General features: G+C 45.1%; 3 protein-coding genes and 1 non-coding gene across 7 annotated transcripts in view; 1 reads left to right on the plus strand and 3 right to left on the minus strand.

The window, feature by feature from the left end:
• Prmt7 (protein arginine methyltransferase 7) overlaps positions 1-2,617 on the minus strand; it is a 38,028-nt gene extending 35,411 nt beyond the window's left edge. The window contains 2 exon segments of the mRNA XM_047527903.1: positions 104-280; positions 2,267-2,617. Coding sequence (XP_047383859.1) covers positions 104-198 — 95 coding nt within the window. The 5' untranslated portion in view covers positions 199-280; positions 2,267-2,617.
• Slc7a6os (solute carrier family 7 member 6 opposite strand) lies at positions 2,395-8,332 on the plus strand. The gene is made up of 5 exons (XM_047527915.1): positions 2,395-2,616; positions 2,735-3,010; positions 4,790-4,993; positions 6,689-6,809; positions 7,585-8,332. The coding sequence occupies exons 1-5, from the start codon at positions 2,425-2,427 to the stop codon at positions 7,713-7,715; spliced, it is 924 nt and encodes a 307-aa protein (XP_047383871.1). The 5' UTR covers positions 2,395-2,424; the 3' UTR covers positions 7,716-8,332.
• Positions 8,333-10,702: 2,370 nt separating this feature from the next.
• The window catches only part of Slc7a6 (solute carrier family 7 member 6), a 31,522-nt gene continuing 14,390 nt past the window's right edge, over positions 10,703-27,834 (minus strand). For all 4 annotated transcript variants that reach the window (XM_047527909.1, XM_047527907.1, XM_047527910.1 and 1 more), the window contains 8 exons: positions 21,625-21,750; positions 19,451-19,595; positions 18,637-18,760; positions 18,318-18,421; positions 15,589-15,685; positions 13,742-13,891; positions 13,446-13,629; positions 10,703-13,042 (listed from right to left, as the gene is read on the minus strand). In XM_047527909.1, coding sequence (XP_047383865.1) covers positions 12,948-13,042; positions 13,446-13,629; positions 13,742-13,891; positions 15,589-15,685; positions 18,318-18,421; positions 18,637-18,760; positions 19,451-19,595; positions 21,625-21,750 — 1,025 coding nt within the window. In that variant the 3' untranslated portion in view covers positions 10,703-12,947. The remainder of the gene's footprint in view (positions 13,043-13,445; positions 13,630-13,741; positions 13,892-15,588; positions 15,686-18,317; positions 18,422-18,636; positions 18,761-19,450; positions 19,596-21,624; positions 21,751-27,834) is intronic.
• Trnam-cau (transfer RNA methionine (anticodon CAU)) lies at positions 15,108-15,181 on the minus strand. The gene has a single exon. It is a non-coding gene; the product is annotated as a tRNA-Met (tRNA).

Consider the following 27,834-nt stretch of genomic DNA (forward strand, 5'->3'; position numbering starts at 1 on the left):
TGAGTGACAGCCTAGTCTGCACCCAGCATGGATTACAGGCATCTGCTTTGAGACTGAGTGCCCCATCCAGCTACAGTCCTGACTGTGAACTTGCCCTTGTTACCTGGCAATCTCCTGGTGGTAGTCATAATGCTCATCCTCTTCCAGCCACTCCACAGATCCTGTGGTGGGATTGGCCCGCCCGCAGAAGACCTTCATGGTGCCACCAGCTCCCAAGTGTCTGGATAGAAAAGCAGTCTTGCCAGTTTGCTTCTTAAGAACAGATATGATTGTCAGAAATCTATTCAATCATGATATCCAAAATGAGGAGAGGACAGGACAAGAAAACAAAAAGATGAAAAATAATTAAGAACTTAACAAAGTCAATAAAAGTATTTTAATCTTTCCATCAAAATTTAATTGATCTTGCCAGGCATGGGGGTGCACACCTGTCATCCCAGCAACTGGGGAGACTGAGATAGGAGGATCGCAAGTTCAAAGGCTGCTCAGCAATTTAGCAAGGCCCTAAGCAACTTAGCAAGACCCTGTTTTAAAATAAAAAATAAAGAAAGGGCTGGGAATTAGAAAACATGTCACAGAGGTTCACGTGGGAAATGATCCTGAAACCCTTATCCTGTGGTCCATACAGAATCACTTCTGAAGTCATTTAAAATTCAAGACTGTACTAAAGAACTTTGATCAATGGAATTCCTTTTCTGCCTGTGATATTGCTGTGGATATAACCAGGAGTACAATGTCCTTTCAGAATTGTAGTCACTGGCTTTATATAAGTCTGTGTAACCGTTTCCCTGCAGTGTTGGGGATTGAACCCAGGACATCACGCATGCTAGGCAAGTGGTCTACCACTGAGCTACATCCTCAGTCCTAAACAAATGTTTGAGGATGGGAACCATGTCCTGTGCAAACAATTTTATGAATGACTGAATTTCTGGGTAAACACTTCCATGGATAAATTCCCTCAAATATTAGTATGACCTGTCCTCTTTCAGAAGGAACCCTCACTCCAGATTCAAGAAACATTCTGACCCTTTCCACATTCCGCAAGAGCTATGAACTCACATCTAGCAGGAATGAATGGAAATCACCATGCCAAACCCCTAATTGTATTACTAGTCAGATTTCAGAGCACTGGGATTTCAGTCATTCATTCAAAACTGTGTTAGGGATTGGGGTCACCATAATAAATAAGATAGAGGGAGCTTTGGCCTCTTAGAGTTTAGACTGTAATGAGGGATATAAAAGTCAGGCTATGGGAGTGCAAGAAACTGAAATGCACGGGGCACTTGAAAAATAGAATAGTTATAGGACTCTTTGAGGACGACAGCATTCTAGTTGAGACCCTGCAAGGCTAGCAAGGTTAGCCAGGCTAACAGTTAGGGACATAGTTTTTATATGCCAGGAAAGCTTACCCCAACTTTTCCAAGGGCCATAACCTAAGGCAGAAGGAACAAGATGCTGAAAGAAAATGTGACAAAAGCCTGAATAAGTGAAGCGCTTAGAGCAGAAGAAATGATAGGAGATTAGAAGTGGGCTTCTGTAAATTACACTGGGCCTTTGGTTTCGGAAAGGATTTTTTTTTTTTTTTTTTGTACCAGGGATTGAACTCAGGGGCATTCGGCCACTGAGCCACATCACCAGCCCTATTTTGTATTTTATTTAGAGACAAGGGTCTCACTGAGTTGCCTGGTGTCTCACTTTTGCTTAGGTTAGCTTTGAACTCGTGATCCTCCTGCCTCAGTCTCCCGAGCTGCTGGGACTACAGGCGTGCGCCAACGCGCCTGGCTCCGAAAGAATTTTGTTCTATGTGCAATGGGAATCACCCAAGGATTTTAAGCAGAAGCATGTCTACATCGGGTGTCCACTTTTGCAGGACCAATCCTGGCCACGGTGTTGGGTACACAAAATGGTCAACTACTCAGAACACTGACTAGAAAGGCGAGTCATCAGAGCTCTTGAATCAAAGAACAGTGACCCAGTTCGCGGTGCAAGGCACCAGGTAAGAGTGCTATAACCCAGGCCTCGCGCCCACCGAGGGCATCACTAGCCGGACTGAAGAGCCAGGGCTCGCCTGGAAACCCACTCTCCTGCCGGCCAGGGTGCTTCAAGCAGCCCCACGCGGACTCTGGAAAGGTCCAGAAAAGGGGCGCACCACGGCGTCCGCGTACGCCCACGCCAGGCACCTCCGCCCAAGGCCTGAGGACAGGACGCTAGCTGCAACCGGGACTCCAACCACGACCCCACCTTCCCAGCTCGCCCAGCGTCTCACCCCGCGCTGGAACCACTCGGCTTACCACCGCCGCCACCGCCATCTTGCCGCGGCCAGCGTGCGGGGCGGGACCTTCGAACGTCCGCGGGGCGGGATCCGAAGCCAGGGGCTCCCCCGACGCGCCTCTCGCCTTCCCACAGTGCTTCGCGAACGCCGCTATGGAGGCCGGCAGGACCGCAGTGCTCCGGGTGAAGCGGAAGCGCACGGCAGAGCCAGCCGAGGCCCTTGTGCTTGCTTGTAAGCGCCTCCGGAACAGCGAGGTCGAGTCGGCTGCTCAGAAGACGCCGGAGGGTCTGGAGGGAGCGTCGGAGAATAATGTCTTCCAGTTGGTGGCCACCGTGCGCTCGCAGGTAAGTGGGCTGTGATGGAATTCGTGTGGATCTTAGGTCGCTGCCTTACGAAACCGGATCTCCAACCCCCTTACAAATCCTTGGTGACGCCGCCCTATCCTCCCCTGCTGCTCCCCAGGAGGACCCAGTCCAGCAGCTCGTGCGGGCTGCCCTGCGCCCTTCCCGGGGCAGCCAGCAGCGTATCCGCCGCGATCTCCGCGCCTCAGCTCGCGAAGTCCGGAAAGAGGGTCGCTACCGTGTGGTTTCCAGCCACAGATCCTCAGGGACCTCCGGCAGCCCCAGGTCTGAGTACGCGCCAGGAACCCCAGAAGCTGCTGGGGACGCAGACTTTCAGCTGTTGGACCTAGTCCATGAGGAGGAAGACCCAGAGGCCGCCAACACGGACTCCTGCAAAGTGAGTATGCACGCGGAGGTGGTTGGACGTCTTTGAAGGTAGTAATAGGAAGAGTCTGCGTCGGAGGACAGCACGTAGTTAAAAGGCAGCGCATAGCTTAACCTTAGGAATGGATATTACCAATTTTATTTTTACTCTACAATGTATCTACTGAGTGAGTGCCTGTGTGCCGGGTATTGCTCTTAAATTGTGTGGCTGCAACGGTGAGGATCTAACATTCAGGTAGAGAAGAAAACTATTAAGCAAATTGTCAGGTGGGGGAACAGGAGAAAGAGTGGTGCCGTTTTTGTGAAAAAAAGACTTTCAGTGAAGACTTGAAAGTGAATGGCAAGGTTGGGCGCGGTGGCACACGTCTTTAATCCCAGCGGCTCTGGAGGCAGAGGCAGGAAGATAGTGAGTTCAAAGCTAGCCTCAGCAATTTAGCGAGACCCTGTCTCTAAATAAAATATAAAAAACGACTGAGGTTGTGGCTCAGTAGTTAAGTGCTCTGGGTTCAATTCACAGTTACCCGCCCCCCAAAAAAGAAAGAGAATGGTGCAGGGCATTGGTGATTTGAGGGGTAGGTGGTAGGGTGTGCTTTCTAGGCAGAGAATCTGCAAAGCCAAAGGCCCTAAAGCTGAATTTGTGTGGTATTTACTGGACTGGGGGGTAGGGACCTGTGTTAGAGCTAACACTTTCCCCAAAAAGAGCTTTGAGTTTGCTCAAGAGCCTGCATAAGAACTTGCATCCCTAGTTTCATTATGATTTTGGTGGGAGAATCCTCTGAACTGGAATTGACAGCATCAGTCTCCCTGTGTGCCTTAACTGTGGGACATTCCCCACTCTCTCTTGTGGTGTCAAGTTCGAGCTATGCAGATTCCTATGATGAATCTGTTAAGGGGCATTCTGCAGCACCTTCCCCTTGTTTCCATACCTGCTTGTGCTACAGGGCCCTGGATAAGATGTCTGGACACTGGACTAAATCTTACCTAGACCATTCATATTCTGGGGTATTTCATTTCAAGATATTCTTTGTAGCAGAAAAATAGGTGAATCAGTTTATGATTTTAAAAAATGTCAGTGCTGAGCATGGTAGTGTGCATCTATAATCCCAGTGACTCAGGAAGCTGAGGCAAAAGAATTGCAAGTCACAGGCCAGCCTCAGAGCAACTTACCAAGATCCCATTTCAAAATAAAAATAAAAAGTGCTGGGCATGTAGCCCAGTGGTAAAGTGCCTCTGGGTTCAAGCCCTAGTACCATTTAAAAAAAAAAAAAAGATCAACGGAGCAAGCCAAATGAGCAACAATGGTAGTGGTCACCAGGAATCACTTGTAGGCATCTAAAGGAGATCCCACAAAATGCCAGCCCATTTCACAGTCAGCTGTAGAGGTGCTGTGTGTTGCCTATGAATTCATAAGGGGAAAACATCATACCAAAGGAACTCAGAAAACATCTGGATCTGTAGAAACAGGTTTGACTCAGAGCTTGGGGATAAGACTCAACTTATCTAGCTCCCTTCTCCTCAGGCCATTGTTTCCATGTGTGTGTGTGTGTACCAAGTCCAGAAGAGCAGGAGGCAATTTTAATAGATTTTTATCCAAAAAGAAGGACTACACATTAGTTTTACAGACTTTCTGGATTTCTTTAATTTTGTAGTTAATTAAGAAGAGTTTAGTAGTTCATGAGAATAAGAATTTTAAATATAACAACTATAACAGGGCCACCTTTCACACAATTCTTGGGTTCTTCCTCAAAGATCACGTTTTGAATCATGCCTGTATTATCTGTTTTCTTCTCAGACATCAGACCCAGGTGTGATCCTCTGCAATTCTGTAGAGTTGATCCGTGAGCGGTTGACTATATCTGATGGACCAGGAGTCGGGCAGCAAGAGGAACAAAAGCATGATGACTATGTGTATGACATTTACTACTTGGAGATGGCCACTCCAGGGTGGATTGAGAACATCCTCTCTGTGCAGCCCTACAGCCAGGAGTGGGACCTGGTAAGGGGGTCAATGAAGGGAGGGGGCATGTGGCTGCCTAACCTTTTTCTCTGGTTAGGGTACTTTGCCTCTCTGGGCTTCATGCCTCATCAACATTTTATTAGTATTTCTTCTTACTTAAAATTGGTTTTGTTGTTGTTTGGTTTGTTTTGTTTTTTGTACTGTCGGGGTTTGAACCCTGGCACATGCTAAGCAAGCACTCAGCCACTGTGCTGCATCCCCAACCCTTTTAATTTTACTTTGAGACAGGGTCTCTCCAAGTTGATCAGGCTGGCCTTGAACTGGGATTCTTCTGCCTCAGCCTCCAGAGTAGCTTGGATTACAGGCATGTGCCCCTGTCCCAGCAGGAACTAAACTTTTCACATGGCAGAAACATTTATTCTAAACATCTTTTAGAAACCGGGTTTAGTGTAGGAAATTTTGGGAAACACCCCCAAATTTTCCTTCTCTACCACTGAACAGTATTTCCAAGGGGACTGCTGGGGGCTGATATTTTTTAGAAGCACTGATGATTTTTGCTCATAATCTTTTACAAGGTTTACAACATCATCTTCATTGTTTATGGCTACCTATAGTAAATCCACTTTAGAGGGTAAATATATGTAGGGGCTTAAATAAAATCAAAGTAAAAACAGGCATTTTTTTCTTTTGGTACTGGGAATTGAACCCAGGGGGACTTCACTACTGAGCTACATCCCAGGTCCCTTTTCTTTTTTCTTTTGAGACAGGGTCTCACTAAGTTACCCAGGCTGACCTTGAACTTATAATCCTCTTGCATATGCCTCCCAAGTCGCTAGGATAGGTGTGCATCACTACACCTTGCAAAATCTTAATGCATTCTTAATGAATGAGAACAAAAGCCTTAATTTATTTACTTGTCATTTTATTTTTTGTACTGGGAAATTAACCCAGGGGCACTTAACCACTAAACCACATTCCAGCCCTTTTTAAATTTTTTTTTTTTTTTTGTGGTGCTGAGGATTGAACCCAAGGCCTCATGCATGCTGGGCAAGGATTCTACAACTGAGCCACACCCTTTTTTATTTTTAATTTTGAGACAGGGTCTCCCTAAGTTGCTTAGGGCCTTGCTAAGTTGCTGGAGGCTTCCTTGGAACTTAAAATCCTCCTGCCTCAGCCTTCTGAGTCACTGGGATTATAGGTACACACCAAAGCTTTTATTTTAATTATATCTTAAAGGAGGAGAAAACCTTGGATGATGAAAGCTAACATCCTAACACCATATTCTTAAATTTTAGTAAGATTAATGAGAAAAAGTAATGGTGGCACCTGACTACTCATATTGTGAGAAAAGTACCTTCTCTTGCACCTGCACCACACCCATAGATTAGCTGTCAGGCACCTACCATGAACCACTACGTGGCTCCTACTCCTTCCTTCCTGCACCTTGTAATATTGGGTTTTGGTTCTGATTTTCGGCATCACCCACAATCCATAAAATCCTTCTCTCATCTGGTGGCCCTCCAGGAGTTTGAAGATTGCTATCATGGCCTGTACACTTGAGTGGAAGAGGAGCCTAAGATTATCAGTCCCTGGTGTAGCAGTTAAACTAACTCCTAATCTGCCTTTGTCACATGGCACCTTTACCTGAATCTCCCCAAGTATGGTAATAGCGTCCTCCAAAGAGCATACCCTTAGATGCTTTGACTTAGACTCATGTTGTGTTGAGATGTGCAGGTAAATGATGATCAACAACCAGAAGACATTTATGAAGATGAAGACGATGAGAACAGTGAGAATAATTGGCGCAATGAGTACCCAGAAGAGGAGAGCAGTGATGATGATGAAGATTCCAGAGGTGGGTAGAAGTCTGGATAGGGAGGCACTGATAAGATCCAAGTCCAAGGTAAGACAATTGACAGGTACATCTCACCTGGCTTTCCTTCTCTGCCATTGAGCAGTGTTTCCAGGAGGACTGCTGGGTGTATAATGTCAGTCAGGCCTGGGTTCAGATCCTGAGTTCTGTCGTTGCCTCCTTATGGCTCTAATGCAAGTTACTTCAGTGAGCCTCATTTTCTCCCCCAGAAAATGAGACAGTACTGCACCAACTTCAGTGGTTTGGATTAAGTAAAACATCTAGCTTGATGCCCCTCTCCCTGCTCCCATCTAGGAAGTAATGAAGAAAGAGGGTTGCCAGTAGGGATAGGCCCAGGATTTTCAGAAGTCTGTTATCCAATTTCTCAAGAAATTTCTACATTTTCTCTTTGGGGAAAGATATAACACAGACATAGTACCTAGGGGAAGGAGGAAGAAGGATGCCCTGGCAACTCAGTTTCTTTGGTGACTGCATTCTTCTGAGTGCAGCAAATAAAAATAATTTTTTGATGTCTGATAATAAAGGAAGAATTTTACCAAAGGGGAAAGTGACAAAATACTCCTAGTGTTAAGGGACTTGGTTAGATGGTAAGAATATGATTGCTTTAAAAAATGTTCTACATTCTAAATTTTCTTTATTGAGCAAGTATTATTTATAATGGAGAATAAAAAAACAGACCTTTTTGAGAAGAGAAGGGGCTCTTGCAATACCCTATAAAATCATAGAGTAAGAATCCATTCCTGATGTCTCCATCTAGACTCTGATGAATGTAACAGCTTCAGCGAGGAGGAAAGAGGCAGCAGCAGGCGACAGGTATGGAGCAAGTACCCTCTGGATGTACAGAAGGAGTTTGGCTATGACAATCCCCACGACCTGGATTCAGATTGATGGTCTTGTGATAATCCATGAGGTTCTACCATGGGCCTTTTAGGGCTCTATGAATGGTGTCAACTGTTCTAGTGACATGCTCTTAGGATTCCTAGCTGAACACGTGGGAGGAAAAAGCATACCCAACAGTACCACACCAACACTGAAATTTAAGGGAGTACGTCTTTTCTACTCACAGTAGGCTCCTTGATCTCAATCAAAAGTGACACTACCATCTGAAAAAAATGGAAGTTCCTTTCACTTCCTGGCCCAGGCAGTTTTCCTGGTATTCCAGTTCTCCCATGAAGCAGGAGGAAAGGAGAGGCACCTGTTTCAGTAGCAGTAAGATTCTACTTTCCTCTACCCCCAGGCTGCCTACCTGTAGTAAAGCCTGCTCTCTTGGATAGAAGGATCTAGAAGGGCTACAGTGGGTCCCTTGCAGGGGTACAACCTGATTTTAACAGCTATTAGGGCAGGATATAGAATCTGAACTGTGGGAGGTTTTAGTTAACAGCTCTCTCTCCTCCCTACTTAAGACTTCAATAATGGTTGTAAAGATTGCTGTTATCTTTTGGCAGTGGTGCCAAGGAACAATATATATGAATGTGATATTGTTTAATAAAGACTAACTTTTAACATGGAAGCAAGCAATTTTTCAAAAACATTTTCCCCTGTTTTTGCAGTTCTGGGGATTAACCCCAGATTAACTCTACCACTAAGCAACACCCCCAGCCCCTTTCATTTTCTTGAGACGCGGTATCGCTAAATTGCTAACCTCAAACTTAGCCTTAGCCTTCTAAGTAGCTTGGATTACTGATAAGCACCAACACACTCAACTCTTTAAAACCTGAATATCTTAGGTGTTTTTCCATTGACTTCCCCCCACAAAAAAATGGGGGGTTAGTGAGGTATAAGTTATAGGATTAACCTTAAACGTGAAGATCTCAAGGCAAGGGAGAAAAAAGCATAACCTAAACTTGGCTTTCTTACTATTCACCGCACTCACCAAAACAAACTATAATTGTCTGTCCCTCAGTATCTAGGTGATTGATTTGAAGACCTCTTGGGGCTACCAAAGTCCACAAGTGTTCAAGTCCCTTGTATAGAATGACATAGTATTTGCATATAACCTACACATATCCTTCAAATCCTTTACCATCTCCAGATTGTTTATAAAATCTAATGCAGGCAGGCACTGTGGCTCACACATCCCAACAACTGAGGAGGCTGAGGTAGGAGGATCACGAGTTCAAAGCCAGCCTCATCAACTTATCTAGGCCCTGAGTGGCTCAGTGGTTATGTGCCCCTGGGTTCAATCCCCAGTACCAAAACAAACAAATTCAATGCAATGTAAATAGCTATTACACTGTATTTGGAGAATAATGACAACTATGTTTAGTATGGATAGTTCTTCCAAAATATTTTCTATCTACAATTGGTTGAATCCATGGATGCAAAACTCATGGGTAGGGAAAGCAAACTATATATGAACAGGACAAATTTTGGTACCAAAACTTAGATCTCTTATAACTCTTTTCAGAACCCCAGCTACCTTAACTCTGGCATTGATTCTAGTCAAATAGAACTTTCTGCAGTGATGAAAATGTTTTTATCTATACTGTCCAGTACTAGCCACTGGCCACATATGGCCACTGAGCACTTGCAATCTGATTAGTACAACTGAGAAACTGAATTTTTTTCCTTCCCCCCCCACCCCCTCCAGGGGGTGATATTATGAATTTAAACCCAGGGCCTTACATGCTAGGCAAATGCTCTATCACTGAGTAACACCTCAGCCCTTTTTAAATTTTTTTTTAAATTTTGAGAAAGGGTCTTGCTAAGAGCTGACCTTAGAAGGATTCTTCTTGCCTATTTCCTGAGTAGCTGAGATTATAGGTGGGCACTAACATACCTGGCCATGAATTTTTTACTTTAGCTACATTAGCTAGTAGCTAATGTAGTAAACAGCACAGGTATAGGGAAACACACAGAACCTTCCATTCAAGGTAGCCGTCTTGCCTGGTGTTTCCAACTCACTATCACATAGGAAAGTAAATACAGGGAGAGGCCTTCTTCCCACCTCTTTCAAGATTTTGTTTCTCTACTTGTCCATCCTACCTCCACCCATTCTTTTACCTTATGTCCATTTTGTAAACCATTACCTACATTTGTTCTTACTTACATGGAATTGTTAAATCTGCTGAAGCAACCAGGATCTGTACTCAGACCCTATTATTGCCACTAATTAAACCAAAAAGCAGACTTAATTTTCAAATTCTAAGTATCCATAAAGGTACAGTTCAGTATTAATGCGTAATACTAATCAACTTAGTCTCCTTCTGTAGGCATAGAAATGAAGGATTAAAAACCACTTTGCCACTTTAATGTACTCACTGCTCTTTATGTGTTAAGTTTTGTCAACATTAAAGGGCTGACAGCTTCACAAACTACCAACTGCAAAAAGGGTACAAACTGTACCACTGCAAAAGGGATTAGCACACCACAAGAAGGATTTAAGATCTTAACAAAGACCTGGCAGGAATTAATTCCATTATGAAGCTTGAGTCTGTAGGGAGTCTGGCTTCCCTCTCACAGAAGGGTTCCCAACACAGGGGAAGAATGTTGTCACCATCTAGTAATGAGAGGAGGATGACATGGCTCACTAAGCAATCACTCAGCACCTGAAGTGTGATGCCCCTACTCCTGAGAAGCCACTAGGGGGCAGCATATTCCTGGGAGTTGCTGGTTACTGGGTGAAAAACAATAAAGCCAGAGTCAGGGATCCTCAGATAAGCACACACTACTTAAAGGATTAGCTCCAAAGGAGCCCTGGGAAGGTGCCAGCTCAGCTCAGACAGAAATCATGTTTATATAGTTTAAGCAAGTCGGCCTTTGCACAAGACTCCTTATAATCAGACAGGAATTTGGTATACAAATCCTCAACCCATGACAGTAGGAGTGTCCCTCCATATTCTCAGATACATGCCCTGAAACAAAGGCAACTGTGATCATGCTCCCCTAAAACTTTATTTACCAAGTATATGTCCAGGGTTATTCCCTTGTCTGCAACAGGGGTCAGTTTGGTGAAGAATGGTCAGAAGGGAATTGCCTCATAGTTCTTGTCTTCACTGTTGACCAGTTCCAAAATCTAAGGACAAGATGTTCATGGGATGTGCCAAGCCAACAAGTTCTTCTGGGCCCAAGATGACAGTGTCTGGTGGCATGCCAGAACAGTTTATATAATCCAATGCAGCCATGAAGGAAGATCCAATTAGGCCAAACCTGCTGTTCTGGCCTGGCCTAGTGGCCCAGCTTAAGCACCAAAATTTGTTGCTTTCCACTCTTGAAAGTTAGCTGAGGTGCCAGATTGAGGTTGAAGCAGCTTTTTCCCCAGAGTCTTCACTGATCTCCAGAGGAGAAAATAGAAGTCCCACAAGTACCAAGTGCTTCCTGAGACTGCAGCCCTGCAAGGCCTCAGGGGCAAGGGAAGGTGGGCAGGAGAGGAGTGCACTATCCCTGTGACCCACACCGAGGCAGCCTAGAGTGTAAACAAAGCCTGGTGCCAGGGACAGAAGCCAGGATGTGAGGTTCTCAGAAAAAGAAAATGACTACTTCCAGCACCAGGGTGGGTTTGCTTGGGTCTGCACAGCAGTCCCTCACACCAACCCTTTCTGAGAGAAACAAGTTATTTGATGACTTGGGTCCATAAGATGGTCCCCCAAATTAGTGATAGCTGATAGAATTCAGATGACCCTCCTGAATTCCAGAATATTTCAGCCCTCTTAAACTTTATGCCAGAAACCCAGAGATTAACTTTGTGTCAACTACAATGACCTAAGGTTTTGATAAAATAAAGGATTATCCTTCAAAAATATCAGTTTTACTGGACTTCTGACTCATGAATTTGTTCATCTCTACTTGTTGGACCTGAGCCAGTTGCTAGTAACACATGACTTGTCTATATACTAAAGTATATGTCCATGATTTTAAAAATTATTAAAGTTCACTTTTGCAGGTAAGACTCACTAAAAATTGTGTGAAAGTGAACATAGAATCTATTGTCAGAATCTGACTTTCCACCACATTAAGATATCTCTCAGGGCAGAGAGACTCAATTTGGGGTAATCTGAATTTTTAAACACAGGCCTATTATTTCCTTTACACCAGTGAACATTCTTTTGCTAGAATTGGTATTCTAGGTTAAATATCAATAAATAATGGAATACTGGAATTTGAATTTGGTGGCAGCATTGCCAGTGTCCAATTAGTCACAGAGCTGCTACATTTTAGCTGGAACAATGAGGTCTTCCCCAGTCCTTGTTGTGGGACTGCAGACTTCACCAAAGCATCATGGTTCCAAGTAGGAAGGTACAGGTAGGAAGATACAAGATCAACTCATTACAGAGCCAGAAGCTTGCCTCCTTTCTTAAGGATTTTGACTGTTTAAGTGCACATGTGTTCCAAGGAAATTCAGTCAGACAGGCAGGACCTCCTCAAAGAGCAGGCTAATCTGTACAGTGAAATCCTGTGGCTCCCCAGGCACATGGATACATGAAGAGAAGTCAACCTTGACAGGAGGGAACTTCAATGGGCACTGCTGAGACCCTGAACAGACTTCATCCCATTAAGCTTATTGTTTGAGTGTAAAGTTCCAATACACAGTGGTATTTCTCTTGTGGAATTCAGGAAAGGGAGACACTGTTCCCACATCAGTAAAGTAAAGCTTTGCTGTCTGTGCCTCCAAAAGAGCAAACAAAAAAGGAATATAACCCTATTTCCTGAGAAGAATTCTGAGCCAGGGTAGCATTTTGAGCCTCTAAAGTCAGGAAGTTGAACCTGGTCAAAGGAAACTTCCCTAAAGTAGCCTCACTGTAGAAACTCCTGGTTCAAATTTCAAATAGCTGTGAACCACAATCAGTCATTAACCCAGCACTCCCTCTCCCCCATAGCAACTTACACAGTAAGTATGTCAGGGATGCACCTTCCCACCAGGAGCAAAACTAAACAACCATTCTACTGCTCACCAACCTCCCTGCCACCCTGAGGACCCCACCTTCACGTAGCCCCAACCCTGAGTCTCCTCCTATAGCTTACCAATAAGTGAGCATTGGCCCTGAGTCCCCATACAGAATGTGGCTCAATAGGCTCCTTTAATTCAGGAGGGTTAGGCCCATAGTCTTGTTATCTGGACTTTGGTGGCTATGGCCACAGGTGGCCAGGTTTCCAGGCCTCAGGGGATATCACCTCTGGCCTCTAGTCAGTTTTCCTTTCAACCTTTTTCTCTTCAGCTACATCTAGCTCAGTCAGGACACAAAAGCAGAGTTGCTGGGTGACTCTGGTGATGGTAGCTAAATGAAAACAAAGAAGCACAGGTTTTAGCAACACATTTAGCTGCAGCCCCAACCTGAAAAACTAAAGGCTAAAAACACATTTGTGGCTCCTTCCCCACCTGTCCCTTGGGTACCCTGAGCCAGGCTTCACTCCTCCCCACCAGCCAGCCTCACTGTCCTCATTCCATGCCCTGCCAGTCTGAGGCATGACCCTTTGTTTTCCTTGCACTGTCAAGAGGTAATGCTTTAACCCCCAAATAGGACTCAGAACTAAAGATATCGTGTCAAGATCAAAAAGAGAAGCCTCATGAGCAGCCAGGTCTCGTCCTCCAACAAGTCAGTGGCAAAGGGAGTCGTTAGCTCCTTGTGGGCACTTACACACGTGCACACATCCAATAAATGGTGGGACAAAGAAACTCACCCACGACATTCCGAATAAAGAGTGGCCTCCGGGACTCTGGAAGGTAAACACCCAGGAAGTAGACAGGGACCCCGGAGAGGGCAATCCCAATGCCAACTAGAGAATTGATGGTGTCACTGAAGAGGGGCACAATCACCAGAAACATGGAGCATATGCAGAACACGATGGGAAAAAACAGGCTCAGCTGAAATGGAGTGGGGTGAGACATTAAGTAAGATGGGATGAGGGAATAGGGCATGGGCAAGAAAGCACCCTGGGGAGAGGGCCGGCCTCCTACTCTGCACAGAGCTGCTGACCTTGAGTGGCCGGGGCCGGTCAGGCTCCTTCCAGCGAAGGTACAGCTGTCCAACAACAGACAGGCCCACAAAGAACCAGTAGCTGAAGCTGAAGTAGTTGATGAGCAGGAAAACATTCTCCACGGTAAGGTAGATGAGTGTCATGGTACACTGTGGGGGAAGCAGCAAGGGAGAGGAGGGGAACATCATCGCCACAAGCCGCCCCCAGGAGAGTCCACCATCCAGCAATCTGTCAGATCTGATGGAGCTTCACCAGATTACCTCTGGTTTTCAGTGACCTGGCATTAGATACACCTGTTCTTCACATTAATCTTCAAGGCGGTGCCTCATCTTCTGCTAGGCCCTTCCTACGCAAGTGTCTCCTTTCTTGTTGCAAGCACTTCAATAACAAGGCAAATTCCTCTCCTCTTCTGATTGCAGAAAGGGATGCCTTCAGTGCACCAACCTCAACATAAATCTCACTCTGCCCTAGGAAGATGCTTAGACATGGATCCTTTGGCTTTAGAAATGCAGATTAGCATCAGGTGTGGTGGCACTGGTTTGTAATCCCAGTTACTAGGGAGACTGAGAAGTATCACAAGTTTGAGGCCCACCCGTGTTATCTAGCTATCTATTTTTACAGTACTGGGAATTGAACCCAGGGACTTTTTAAAATTTTTATTTTGAGAGAGGGTCTCACTAAATTTCTAAACTGGTCTCAAATTTATGATCTCCTGCCTCAGCCTCCTGAGCAGCTGAGATTACAGGCATGCACCACTACACCCAGTTCCACCTGAGCAACTTAACAAGACCCTACCTCAAAATAAAATTTAAAAGAAAAGGGCTGGGGATATAGGGTAGAGATAGAATGCTTCTGGGTTCAATCCCCAGTATCGAGGGGAAAAAAAGAAAAAAGTAGATTAGCAAAATTGATCCGTACCTCCTCCAGAGAGAAAGAGAGATAATGACAGAACTTGCCCTCTGGAATAAAAGAATCCTGGAGGACAAGGGTCAGGAACTAGAGTTCTGAGACAGGTTGGATTTGCTTAAACTTCAAGTATGAAAAATTCCCCTTACCTAAAATTACCACAAATTATCAACAAAAGATTTAAACAAAAAAGCCCATTCTGCAGAGCTAAGGGAGGACCTTGTATTAGGGGGGTGTAGCTCAGTAGGAGAGTGTGCTAGTATGCATGAGGCTTTGGGTTTCATCCCCATAACACAAAACATAATGAACTGTTTTTCAAATCTTAAGAGTAATCCTTTCTCTGGGTCCCTGTTTGTTATGGTTGGATAAGAGGTGCTCCTCCCAAGCTCCTTTGTTAATGTAAGAATGTTCAGAGGTAAAGTGTTTGAATTGTAAGAGCTGTAACCTTTTTTTTTTTTTTTGTGGTGCTGGGGATTTGAACCCAGGGCCTTGTGCTTATGAGGCAAGCACTCTACCAACTGAGCCACATCCCAGCCCTAGAGCTGTAACCTAATCAGTTCATCTTAGTATGAATGGACAGGGTGGTGCCTATAGGCAGTTGGGGTGTGACTGGAGGAGGTGGTCACTTGGCTAGGTGTCCTGGAAGGGTGCGTTTTTCTTTCTCTGAGCTTCCTTGCTACCAAGAGGGGAGCAGCTTTGTTCTGCTGGGCCCTTCCCCCATGATATGCTGCCCCACCTTGGGTCCAAATAAGTGGACTGAAATCTCTGAAACTGTGAGCCCCAAACAAAATTTTCCTCCTCTTAAGTTGTTCTTATTGGGTATTTTGGTCTCAAGCTGGGGAAAAAGTGACTAAAACACTCTTCCATATATATAAAACACCTTAGTGAGAATTAAGAGCACAGACGTACCCAAGCCCACACTGTCCCCGACAGAGCTTACATTGAACAACAAAGCAGGGATGGGTGTAAAACGTTCAATGTGGATCATAGACAGAAGGTCTGGGAGGTGGCCCTCACGTGAGCCCACGAAGAATAACCTGGAAGGATAAGAAATGTGTAAACAGGTTTTTTTTTAGTCAGCCACACTTCTCACTTGGACAAATGAGGCTCCAGAGCCCCAGAAAAAGGCAGGGGACAGTCTCCCAGGCTCTATGCATGCCCAACCCATTAATCATAATACCCATAGATGCCTCCACCCTCTTCAGCCATAGGCCCCTCACCACTACCCTGGAACAGTGCCTGTCCCCAACCATTATCCACTGACCACCCCAGGCCCTCAGCAATGGAATTTGTCATCCCCCACAGACACCCACCATTTCTTTCAGCCACAGATACCTCCCCAACATCCCATAGATGCCACACCCTGCCATTACTTATTAGCAGAACAATCCATTCCCCAGGGCTACCCCCATTCTGCCATCCTACAAATTCATAGCTAACCCAATGGCTTTTAGAGAAGAGCAGCCAGATTTCTGTTTGTGCCCTGCACATATCTTCCCCAACCACCTGATATATGATAGGCCAGGGTAGGGATCAAAAAGAGAACCAAGGCCTCCTCTTATACCTAAAGAGCTTTACCAATTGAAAAAAAGACCAGCATAGAAATGAAATGGCACCCAGGGTAGCTAACAGCATCACAGAGTACACAGCACTCGTTCACTAGGCTTGAGGGTTGGCTGAGGAAGCAAAAAGCTTTGCAAAGATGACCACATCTGGGCTAGAGAAAGAACTAGAGTTTGACAGGAGTGGGTAGGTGGGGAACCAGCATGTACAAAGGTAAAAGAGCTCGGAGGTATGAAAGAGCATTGTCTCTTTGAGTGTTGATGCTATAATATTCAAAGACACAGGATGAAGTATACAAGGAGGGGGTGCCTGGAATTACCTGTATAAAAGGTCAAACTATGAAGTCTGAACAAACACTGAGAGCCAGCTGTGACGTTGAAATAAAGGACTTAATGTCCTCTGGTGACCTCTGGTGGCAAGAGGCTAGGGTCTGAAAGGCCAGACCAGAAGGTAATCCATCACAATTGTTCCATAAGAGCAGAGCCCTAGGGCTGGGGATCTAACTCAGTTGGTAGAGGCTTGCTAGAACAGAGCCCTGACTAAGGGTGGATACCCTGGTTAAAGAATGAACAAGACAGATAGCATAATCTCAATCATTTTACTGTGATTGAATGTGTATGTGCAAGTTGGAGCTGGGGGAATGGGGTGTCACTAAGGGAAAGATCAAGATACCAAGTAGCCAAGCAAGAAAAACTAATGGGGGCTGGGGATATAGCTTAGTTGGTACAGTGCTTGCCTCACATGCACAAGGTCCTGGGTTTAACCACAAAAAAAAAAAAAAAAAAACTGATGGGGCATAACGTCACAACTGGAGAGAAATCACATGTGGGGTACATAGTAAGTCTGAGATCCTCAGGCCATCCTCACAGAGCCCCAGGATCAGTGACATCACCTAGAAAGGCATCACAGGGCAAGATGTTGGAATTAGTTCATGAGGCTAATAGTTTGTACTAGATAGAGGAAAAATATGACAAAGGTCATGCTGGAAAGGAAGAGGAGAAAAAGGTGTACGAAGCCTCAGCTGACAAAGCAAAGACAAAGCAAAGAAGATAATACAGGCATAAACAATTGTACGTTACTTTGACATCACTCTCCAGTGTTCTCCACCCCGTAACTGCCAATGCCACAAGATGGCTGAGTGAGGTGAGAAAGCATCCACTATCTGGGTCAACTGGCAGAACCAAGTTAGATGTCTTGGAGCATCAGTAAAGATGAGGCTATGGGGAGTACCATGTTGGGTGGGGCAACCTGTGAAGAGCCACACCAGGCTAACGTGAGGGAGGATGGCACTATGTTCTTTTACAAGGACTTGACTGCTCTCTGGGGCAACTCCAGAGAGGCCACAAGTACATAGACCAGTGTGTGAAACTAGTAAGAAGAATAAATGGGACAAAGCTTTTACTGATGCATCGGTCAATGTGTTCATGTGGCAAATATATATATTAAATGCAGGCTGGGGCTGTAGCTCAGTAGCAAGCACTTGCCTAGCCTGTGAGAGGCACTGGGTTCGATCCTCAGCACCACATAAAAATAAATAAAATAAAGATATCGTGTCCATCTACAATAAAAAATATTTTTAAAATGTGTGTGTGTGTGTGTGTGTGTGTGTGTATTAGTGCTAACCCCTGAGACCAGCTAGTGGAAGGAGACCTACTTCTTTTTCTGCAACAATAGGAAAATCGGTCTTTGCACTGAGAGAAGAGCAGGAGCCTACTTAACAGCCTCAGTGTTCTCTGTGAAGTGAGGGGCAGTCATCCTGTTCACAGCATTAGTACCTGGTACATCCCAAATGCTCAGTTATTAATTTATTGAAGGTATGAATCCTGGCACTGCAGTATAACCCACAAGGAGCCTAAAACTTGGCACCTGCCAGGGTCTCTACTACAAGCTATTTCCTTCCTCCCCTACACCTTTACCAATATGTCCTAATGTCAGACAGAAATGTTTGCACAAAAGCAAGCATGCCTGAGCACACAAACACACACACACACGCGCACACACACACATACTTTCCATGAGAGGGGGAGAAAAAAGATGAGCTCTTAAACCTGAAGCTTCAGAAAATTAAGTGTTATAGAGTATTATTGGTAAAGCTGAGACACATACCTTGATGAAGCAAAGATAGATGCATTGAGGCCCCCAAAGCAGGACAGGGCAACAGCAATAGGGATGGTCCAGCTGAACATGCCAAATGTCTGGTCAGCAAATGTCTGGTGGCAGAGCATAGAAAGGGCGCTCAACACAGGACAGGATTTCATAATCCTGTGCATTGACAACCTCAGGACAAAAGCAGTCACTGCTAAACAGCCTACCCTCTGGCCTAGACCCATTCCCTCATCCTTCAAAACAGAGGAGAGAGACTAGGCCATTTAGGGGAACTGAGTATCATGAGATGACAAGCAAATGAGGTTTCCAAGAGACTCACCACAGCCACTGCATTACTGTTAAGGACATCCGAAATGCTCAGCACTGTATAATAGGCCACGTTGGTCAGGATGTAGATAAGCATCACAATTGGCATAGAAATTCCAATGGCCAAAGGCAAATTTCTGTCAGGACAAGTGAGATAGGAACACCTAGAACCCACCTCTCCTAGGGATCAAAGTTCATCAAGTCTCCAATGGAATTTTCCTAACATTTAATAGTTCACTGGCCTCAAAGTCTTTAAGGCAGTCTTTCCCTATGTGACCTAGAGTGGGTATGCATCCCGTGCCCCCGTGCTCTTTCTACTGAGGAAGAGAGAAAAAAAGAGAACTTTCCACACCTGATCAATAGTTAATCCTTGCCACAGAAGGGCCAATGAGTCCCACAGGGTTCATAATCCTTCTGTATCTATCATCTCAGGACAAATGCAAGGAGCAATGTCCTATGGAGAGTAGAAACCCAGGCTGGGGGACCAGTTGGACATAAGCAGCTCAGGTTTTACAGACTGCAATCTCAGCAGCAGAGTGGAATGTCCTGACACCTCAGCCCCAGCTGGGTCTGCTGCTGCCCACTGAAGACCTCTCCTCTAGGAAGGTCCCTGGGGACCCTCGAGTGCAAACATGAAGGTGAGAGCCAAGGGCTTTCCCACTGTCACTCACTCCCATTCTAACCTCCAACCCCTCCTAGTTGGAGAAGGGGAACAGGGAGAAGAGGGGATGAGAGGCAGAGGGAAGAGTGTGGGAAGAGGGCAACTGGGCCCATATCAGCAGGAGTTCCAGCCAAGTTGGGGAATGAGAGTGTGATCTCGCCTTTACCTTTCTGGGTTTTTGATTTCTTCTGTTACAAAATTAAGGGTGTCCCAACCTGAGTAAGAGAAGAGGGCAGAGTAGAGGGCAAGAGAGAGGTCTCCCACGTCCCAGGAGGAACCCTCAAAGGCGTCCTGAAAGTGCTCAGAGTGTCCTGTGGGGGCAAAGGCAGGTGGGGGTTCAGAGAGAAGAAACAGGTTGAAGGAGAATGGGGAAAGGGAGATGGATGGTGTATGGAGAAGAGGAAGAGTGGGGAGGATAATAAGAAAGAAGAAGGGAAAATGGAAAAAAAGCAGAAATGGAGAGGAAGAAAAGGAGGGACAAGAAAACACAGGGAAAAAAAATAGGACAGGGGAAAGAAAAAAAAAAATCATTTAGCACCAAAAGAACAACACCCACCAGTTCCCTGCATTTTACCACCCAACCCCACATCCTCAGAAAAGCTCATATTCCTTCTGTAAAAGTAGACAATCTCAGAAAAACAAAGGCATTGCCTCGGATGTGACAATATGTTTTCCCAAACCCTAAGGAATTTCCATTTCCCACAAGTGACTCACAGCAGGCCACAGCTCTTCTATTTTTTATAACACCACAAGCCATTTCACATAAAGAACTCATTTTCTATTAACCATTAGACCTCCCTGTGAGGATCTTGGCCCACATCACTGCACAATTTGGTCATGTGGGCTTATCAGTCTCGCGGAGTCTGCCTCTCCACTTGCAGTGGGTGTGGTTGCACAGGGCAGGAAATCACAGGCTATACAGGAAATGAGAGCTGCTTGTCTCTCATTGGGCCACCCCTACTCTTCAGGGAGTCAACCCAGGCACCTGTCATTCTCCTTAGAGACCTCTGGAGACTGAAAATCTGAAAACCCAGGGGACAGCACCCAGCTACCCAGGACAGAGAACTTCTGGGACACACTGAGGTTTTTAACAGAACTCAGATTTCTAGGGAACTTGTTATAACCTGCTGCAGAAAGTCTAGACACAGCTTTCAATATGGCAGAAAGGGCTGGGTGTGCAAGAGAAGGGAAAATAGACTTCCATCCTCCAGGGGTGTCAGTCATTGCACACATCAGTGGCTCCCTGGGGCACACATCATGGGAAGAGAATTACTTAACAACCACTGACACCAAGATGCTCTTGAGACTCCAAGGACACCCAGATGGCTGGCTGCACTTAACATGAGTGCACAAAGGTCCTGGACTGACTCAGCCAGGGTACTTATTAAAAGCACAGTTTTTTAGACTTAAAACCAGCCATAGCTTAAGACAGGTGCAGTGGTACATGCCTGTAATTCCAGCAACTTGGGAGGCTGAGGCAGGATGATTGCAAGCCAGGGCAGCCTCAGCAACATAGTGAGACCCTTTCTCAAAATAAGAAATAAAAATAACTGGGGCTGTAGCTCAGTGATAAAGTACCCCTCCCTTTGTTTCAAACCCCAGTACCAACAAAAACAACCAAAAAAACCCAACCAACCAAAGTAGGATTCAACAGGTCTCAGCTCTCCAGGGGGTTTTAAACACAGCCACATTTAGGGATGGATAATCTAGAGAATGAGGTTGTTAAGTGAGGGAGAAATCCTTGCCTAAAGATCTCTCAAGACTTCTCTAAGGCTCAGAAGATCTTGGGAGGACTGTTATCCTCACTACCAATCTGCTCTGATCCAGGAATGAAAAGCTTTTAAAAGACTACATAAGTAAAAACAGAGCTGACTTTGGGACAGAATGCTGAATGCAAGTTCAGATGAAAAGTAAAGGCTACAAAACAACCACACATTTTCAAACCCCCACACATACTCCCCTCCAGGAAAGTCAAGTTTCCTACCCATTGCCTGGCAGTCACAGACCCAAGCCCAGGAGCCCACTCTATCCTCCCTCCAGTGACTTTTGTGACCCAATTATGACCCACCTTTCAAGACCTCCTAGGCCCTCAACTGGCTTCCTGCAATGGCCCCAGCCTCCACATAATGAAAGCATCCCTAAGGGAGGGCCCAACATACCTAGCCTGGCCTACCAGGCCAAGAAGAGATTCAAGGCCATCTCTTGAACTCACTGAAAAACTCTAGCATGTACACAGAAACAGCTGAGCAGTAAAACTAGCAGAGTCCCCATATCTTCCTCAGGGAACCAGAGGAGTTCCTTGGAACATCCACCCTTCTTCCCACCTCAGGCCCCTCTTACCCTGGCACAGTTTAACAAGGCCCATGACAATGATGGCAATGAGCGCTAGAAGCTTTGCGTAAGTGAACGTGTCCTGTACTCGTGTGCCCCACTTGACATAGGCACAGTTCACAAATGTCAGCAGACCTAGGAGGAAAACCATAAAGTCACTGGCAGGCTTGAGTTGATGGCACAGAGGTCCACCCTCTCTTTACAGAGAGTATCACTTCTGCCCTTCCTGCCTAAATGAGAGGGAACAATAGACCGGTGAGAACCACAAACAGGCAAACAAGGAGATACCCTGCACCTGTCATAGCTGACAGCACCCACAAACATCCCAATGCTGTGTATATTCAAAGATATAAAGGTAGCCAGGCCACAGTAGTGCACGCCTGTAATCCCAGGTACTAGGGAGGCTGAGACAAGAGGATCACAACCTTGAAATCAGCCTCAGCAACTCAGTGAGACTGTCTCAAAGTGAAATAAAAAGGGCTGGGTCTAATTCAGTCCCTGTTCCCTATGAAAACCCTCCCCAAATGTATCAGCTATCCCCTCCCTGTGCACTCTCTCCCCTGAACCCTATGGCATTCCCACTTCATATTCCCACTTCATAGCTAGAGTCCATGGACATCTGTCTCAAACAGATCTTCCTTGGAGTGCTTCTCCAAGGTCACAAATTTTCAGAAGGCAACAAAAGCAAAGCATGTTCTTAAGCTCACTGCCAAGCAGAGGGGAACTAAGGAACCCTTGTTAGAATCAAGTGGTGATGGCTTTCACTTGATAGCCAATTTGCTGGGACAAGGCAATTGTCAGAAAGGTGTCAAAAGGAGAGGAGCACCCATGGCCAGCTGTGAAAATAAACACATGTGGCAAAACAGCCTCCTCCATGGTGCTTCAAGAGCTTCACTCAATACTCTGACAAATTACACAGGTGCTCACTAGTCAATTATATAAGGCACCAATGGGCATGGAGACACATCATAAAGGAATGCATGCTGCTGGAAGGTCTTCCCAGGGACCTACCCTGATGATCAAAGTTGTATGTGTGGGATAAGTCTAAGCAGATAACATACATAGTTAATAGCCGCCAGTAAATCCATAGACCTCTGTGTGATACAATAGAGTCAGCATATTTGAGGTACTTAAAATTGCTCCCCCTCCCCATCATAGTTAACTAAGCCAGACATTGGACCCATGCTGGGCCTTTTAGATTGTCTCTCCCAGGAACATGGGATTAGAATACCAAGAGACCAAATCTAATAGTAGCAGGGTACTCTAAAATGAGTTGGAAACCACAGCAAGTCAAACATACAAGCCCTTGGTAACAGAGGAACAGAAACCACAAACAAGCAGAGGAAGGAAGCAGGACTACAAAAAGAAGCAGAAGTGAGAGAGCATGGAGAAAGACAAAGAAATACAGAGCTGGGTGCAGTGGCACACACCTGTAATCCCAGCAACTGGGGAAGCTGAGGCAGGAAGATTGCAAGTTTGAGGCCACGCTCAGCAATGTAGTGAGACACCAAGCAACTCAGCAAGACCTTATATCAAAATAAGAAATAAAAGGGCTGGGGATGTAGCTCAGCGGTAAGGCACCCTGAGTTCAATCCCTAGCACAAAAGAAAAAACAAAAAAAGAAAGAAAAAAGAACAGAAGAGAGAGAGAGAGAGAGAGAGAGAGGAGAGAGAGAGAGGAGAGAGAGAGAGAGAGAGAGAGAGATAAAGAGCAAAGACAATGAGATAGAGACACAGAGAAGGGAACAAAAAGAGAGAGAAAAAGAGATGGACATCCACAGGGAAAAGAGACTGACAATATCCTGGACGTGCTCACTGAGCTAGTGTGTAGCACCAAAATGTGGAAGGGACTGATATCAAGCAGCCCACACTGCCAGGCACTGCACCTTCTCCTTCCCTCAGCCCTGCTGCAACTTTCCTTCAGGGCTGGTCCTCTCTGCACACAAGTAAATACAGCACACAGTGGAAATTCAATGACAGTGCTAAACTAGTGAATGAAGGCCACTCCCCAAGGAAGTCCCCGCAGGGCCAGTTCCAAAAGACCAGTTGCAAGGATAAAGCACCTGGTCAGTAACACTGCTTCCTGGGAAGAAGACTAAAGATCTGGAGAGGGAGGGAGGCTTTTTCTACACCATTTTACACTTTAACACATTCACTAAGCATGTATGCTTCTTTCTCAATGAAAGTAGTTAAAATGCCACAATGTATGGCCAGAGAGCAGGGCCAGGGTTAGGGTCAAGAGTCAGGTATCTAGGGCACAAAATGTAAAAAAACCCACTTTCAGGGAACCACGTGCAGGAACCTGAGAGTGAGTGTATCCTTACATTCTGGCTCCAGGCTCCTCGCTTGCCTCATTCTACTCTCAGTCCTGCCAGAGAACACGGTCTACCAAGCAGAAGCCAAGTCCCTTGAGTGCTTTCCTGATTCTAATTAAGAAATATAATTTCACCATCCGAACCACACCCCTCCATGCCTCCCAGAGCTCCCATCCCAGCTAGCTCACTAGACTGTATCAGAGCTCAAAGACAAGGCTGAGCCTTGTGGCCAGGTGCACAGGTTCCACTGCCTTCACTTGAACCTCTAAGCTTTCCCTCTTGGTGACATTTCCTTGTTGGATAAGATGGCACCAATGAGCATGGGATCCACATGAGGGTCTTCGAGGCTCTCTGGGAGTATCTCACCAAGAAAGCAGTGCTCAAAGAGAAGATCCAGACCCAACCCTGAAACAAATTCCCAAGTCTCTCTGTGGCAGAGATTGCTAGTCCTCTTCCAGGGTCACTACTTACCAAACTCTCAGGGGAATGGAGTCTCAGCTATGAGACTCCTTAATAGAAATTTGAGTTAGGCTTGGCTTTTCCAAAACAGACATTTCCTAGTCTCTCCTGTAGATAGTTAAAGCCAGGAAACTAGATTTTTTTCCCCCAGATATGTGAGCAGAAGTTTCATATAAGACCTCAAGAAGCGTCTCTAACGGGAAGGGTATTCCTTTGTCCTTCTGGTCACCTACAATGCAAACAAGACATGTGGAGCTTGAGTAATCATTCTGGATCACAGGCTGAGGATGGCAGAGCAGTAAGGACCGAGGAAAGAAACCTGGCTCCCTGAAGCACTTTTAAAGCTGTCTTACCAGCCCACCCTGCCTATTTTTAACAGGTGAGAGAAATAAACTTCAACATTTGAGTCATGCTTCTTGGGTTTTCTGTTGTATGAAACCCAAACTAATCCTGAGTAATACATGCTCTTCCTGACCTGGCTGTGCCTCGCATACTCTTCCTGACAGGTGGCTGGGCAAACTGAAGCTGTAGTCCCAGCTATGCTGAGAGTCACAGCTTCCTTTTCCCACACAGGAGAGAAGGGAAACCTTCCAGTTCTTCTCACAAACAGGCTGGGTGTTACTAAGGGCATCCAAAGACAGAGAAATACGGTCCTACGTGGCAATGACAAAGGTGGAGGAGGGGGAAGAGGGGGCAGTTTTAAGTTTATTAGAGTGTAATGTTCCACAACAGTCCAGGGGAGGTCAATTCTTCCAAACGGAAATCCTGAATCAGGAGCTATCTCCTAGAATGTATAGGAATATATAATGTGTGTGCCTTTTTAGGAAGTATTCCTAAAGCAGGGCCTAGGAGTATGTCCCTATAGTCCCAACTACTGAGGAGGCTGAGGCAGGAGGGTCACTTGAGCCCAGTTCAGGGACAGCCTGATCAACATAGCAAGACATCATAAAAATAAATAAATAAATAAATAAACCAGGTTACAGTAGCACATGCCTATAATCCTAGTGACACAGGAGGCTGAGACAGGAGGATCACAAATTTGAGGTTGGCCTCAGCAACTTAGGAAGATACTCAGCAATTTAGCAAGACTCTGCCTCAAAATGAAAAATAAAAAGGATGGGGATGTAGCTTATGGTAAAGTGGCCAGGTTTGATCCCCAGTACTGCAAAAGAAAAAAAAAAAAAAAAAAGCAAAGAAAAAATTTAGATCCTAATTTCAGAAAAATAACAGAACTCCCGGGGAGAAAGGTACACTCATACATTGCTGGTGGGGTTGCAAATTAGTGCAGCCACTCTGGAAAGCAGTGTGGAGACTCCTTAGAAAACTTGGAATGGAACCACCATTTGACCCAGATATCCCACTCCTTGGCCTATACCCAAAGGACTTAAATCAGCATATTACAGAGATACAGCCACATCAAGGTTCATAGCTGCTCAGTTCACAATAGCCAGATTGTGGAACCAACCTAGATGTCCTTCAATTGATGAATGGATAAAGAAACTGTGGTATATATATACAATGGAATATTACTCAGCCATAAAGAATGATAAAATTATGGCATTTGCAGGCAAATGGATGAAATTGGAAAATATCATGCTAAGTGAGATAAGCCGATCTCAAAAAAACAAAGGACGAATGATATCGCTAATAAGTGGATGATGACACATAATGGAGGGTGGGAGGGGGTTAGTGTTAGGGTTAGAGTTAGGGTTAGGGAGGGGGGCAAGAATGAGGAAGGAAGGACTGTATAGAGGGAAAAGGGGGGGGGAGGGGTGGGGGGGAAGGGAAAAAAATAACTAAATGAATCAAACAGCATTACTCTATGTAAATTTATGATTACACAAATGGTATGCCTTTACGCCATGTACAAACAGAGAAACAACATGTATCCCATTTGTTTACAATAAAAAAAAGATAGCATGAAACCAGCAATGAGCAGAAAAAAAAAAAAAAAAGAAATAACAGAACTCCCAAGTCTATAGGTGCATGCCTATAATACTAGCAATTCAGAAGGCAGAGACCAAAGGATCACAAGCTTGAGGCTTGAGGACCTTGTCTCAAAAAAAAAAAAAAAGGCTGAGAATATAGCTCAGTGGTAAGTACCCCTGGGTTCAATCCATAGTACCAATAAATAGATAGATAGATAAAACCACCTGGGGCTGAGGTATAGCTTAGTAGTAGATCCTGTGTGGGACCCAGGGTTCAATTCCCAGCACCCAAAAAAAAAAATCTTTGTCTTTAATTAGACAAATATATTTAGTCTTATTATCCAAACACTAGAACTACATATAGGGTTAGAGTCTTTGAGCAAGATCAAGACCCAGTCCTTCTAAGCCTCATGTCACTTAGAAATATGAAAGCTGGCTGGGTGCAGTGGCACATGCCATAATCCCAGCAACTGGGGAGGCTGAGGAAGAGGATTGCAATTTTGAGGCCAACCTCAGCCATTTAGTGAGGCCCTAAGCAACTTAGTGAGACCTTGTCTCAAAATAAAAATATGAAGGGCTGGGGATATAACCCTGTGATAAAGCACCATAGGTTCAATATGGGTTCAATCCCTAGTATGAAAAAGAGATAGAGAGAGGGGAGAGAATGCTATCTATCCATAGTAACTGCTGTTCAAAACAGGAGAGAATATCCCCCACCTTTGTTTTTGGTACTGGGAATTGAACACAGGGACACTTTACCCTTTTTATTTTCAGAGAGGGTCTCACTATGTTGCTTAGGGCCCTGCTAAATTTCTGAGGCTGGTCTCAAATTTGCAATCCTCTTGCTTCAGTCTCCCAAGTCACTGGGATTACAGATGTGCACTATGGCACCCAATGAGAATATTCCTTTTATTCAGAAATTTGACCAGGCAAGAGACAAGAGAAAGATATTCAGGGATGATTAGGTGTTTCTTCACTGTACTCTTATCTGTGTCAGTTTCCTTCCCTCCCTTCTCCTCCTCCTTTTCTCACTGCCAGCCTTACCAAATAAACTCAGGGGAAATGGAGTCTCAACTGTGTGGCTCTGGGCTGTGGATGCTACTGTCATTTCTGAACTAGTTCCATGTGGAAACCTTTAAGGCAAACACTCTCCAGTGATGTGTGTGAATCCACATAACAAGCAGGATCCCCAAGTCAAAGCCCATAAAAATAAATGGACTAAGAACACCTAAGCCAGAAATGTCACCCTTCTGCTGTCAGATGAAATGTTCTTAAAATACTGGGTTCCCAGGTTACCAAAAGTACTACTGATCCCACCCAAAGAGAAGACACTATGTACCTCAAGAACCATCTTTCCCTGACTACAGTGCCATAAGAGTCCCTAAGCTTACCAAGTTTACTCTGCAGCCTGAGGTTCCACCCCACCACAGAAACTTTCGAGATCCCTTAAACACATTTGAACAAAGTATACCTTCAGGACACAGTTTCTTAACTATAGTACTATTGAAATTTTGGACC

This window comes from Sciurus carolinensis, chromosome 16 (assembly GCF_902686445.1).
Source record: "Sciurus carolinensis chromosome 16, mSciCar1.2, whole genome shotgun sequence".
Classification (NCBI taxonomy): domain Eukaryota; kingdom Metazoa; phylum Chordata; class Mammalia; order Rodentia; family Sciuridae; genus Sciurus; species Sciurus carolinensis.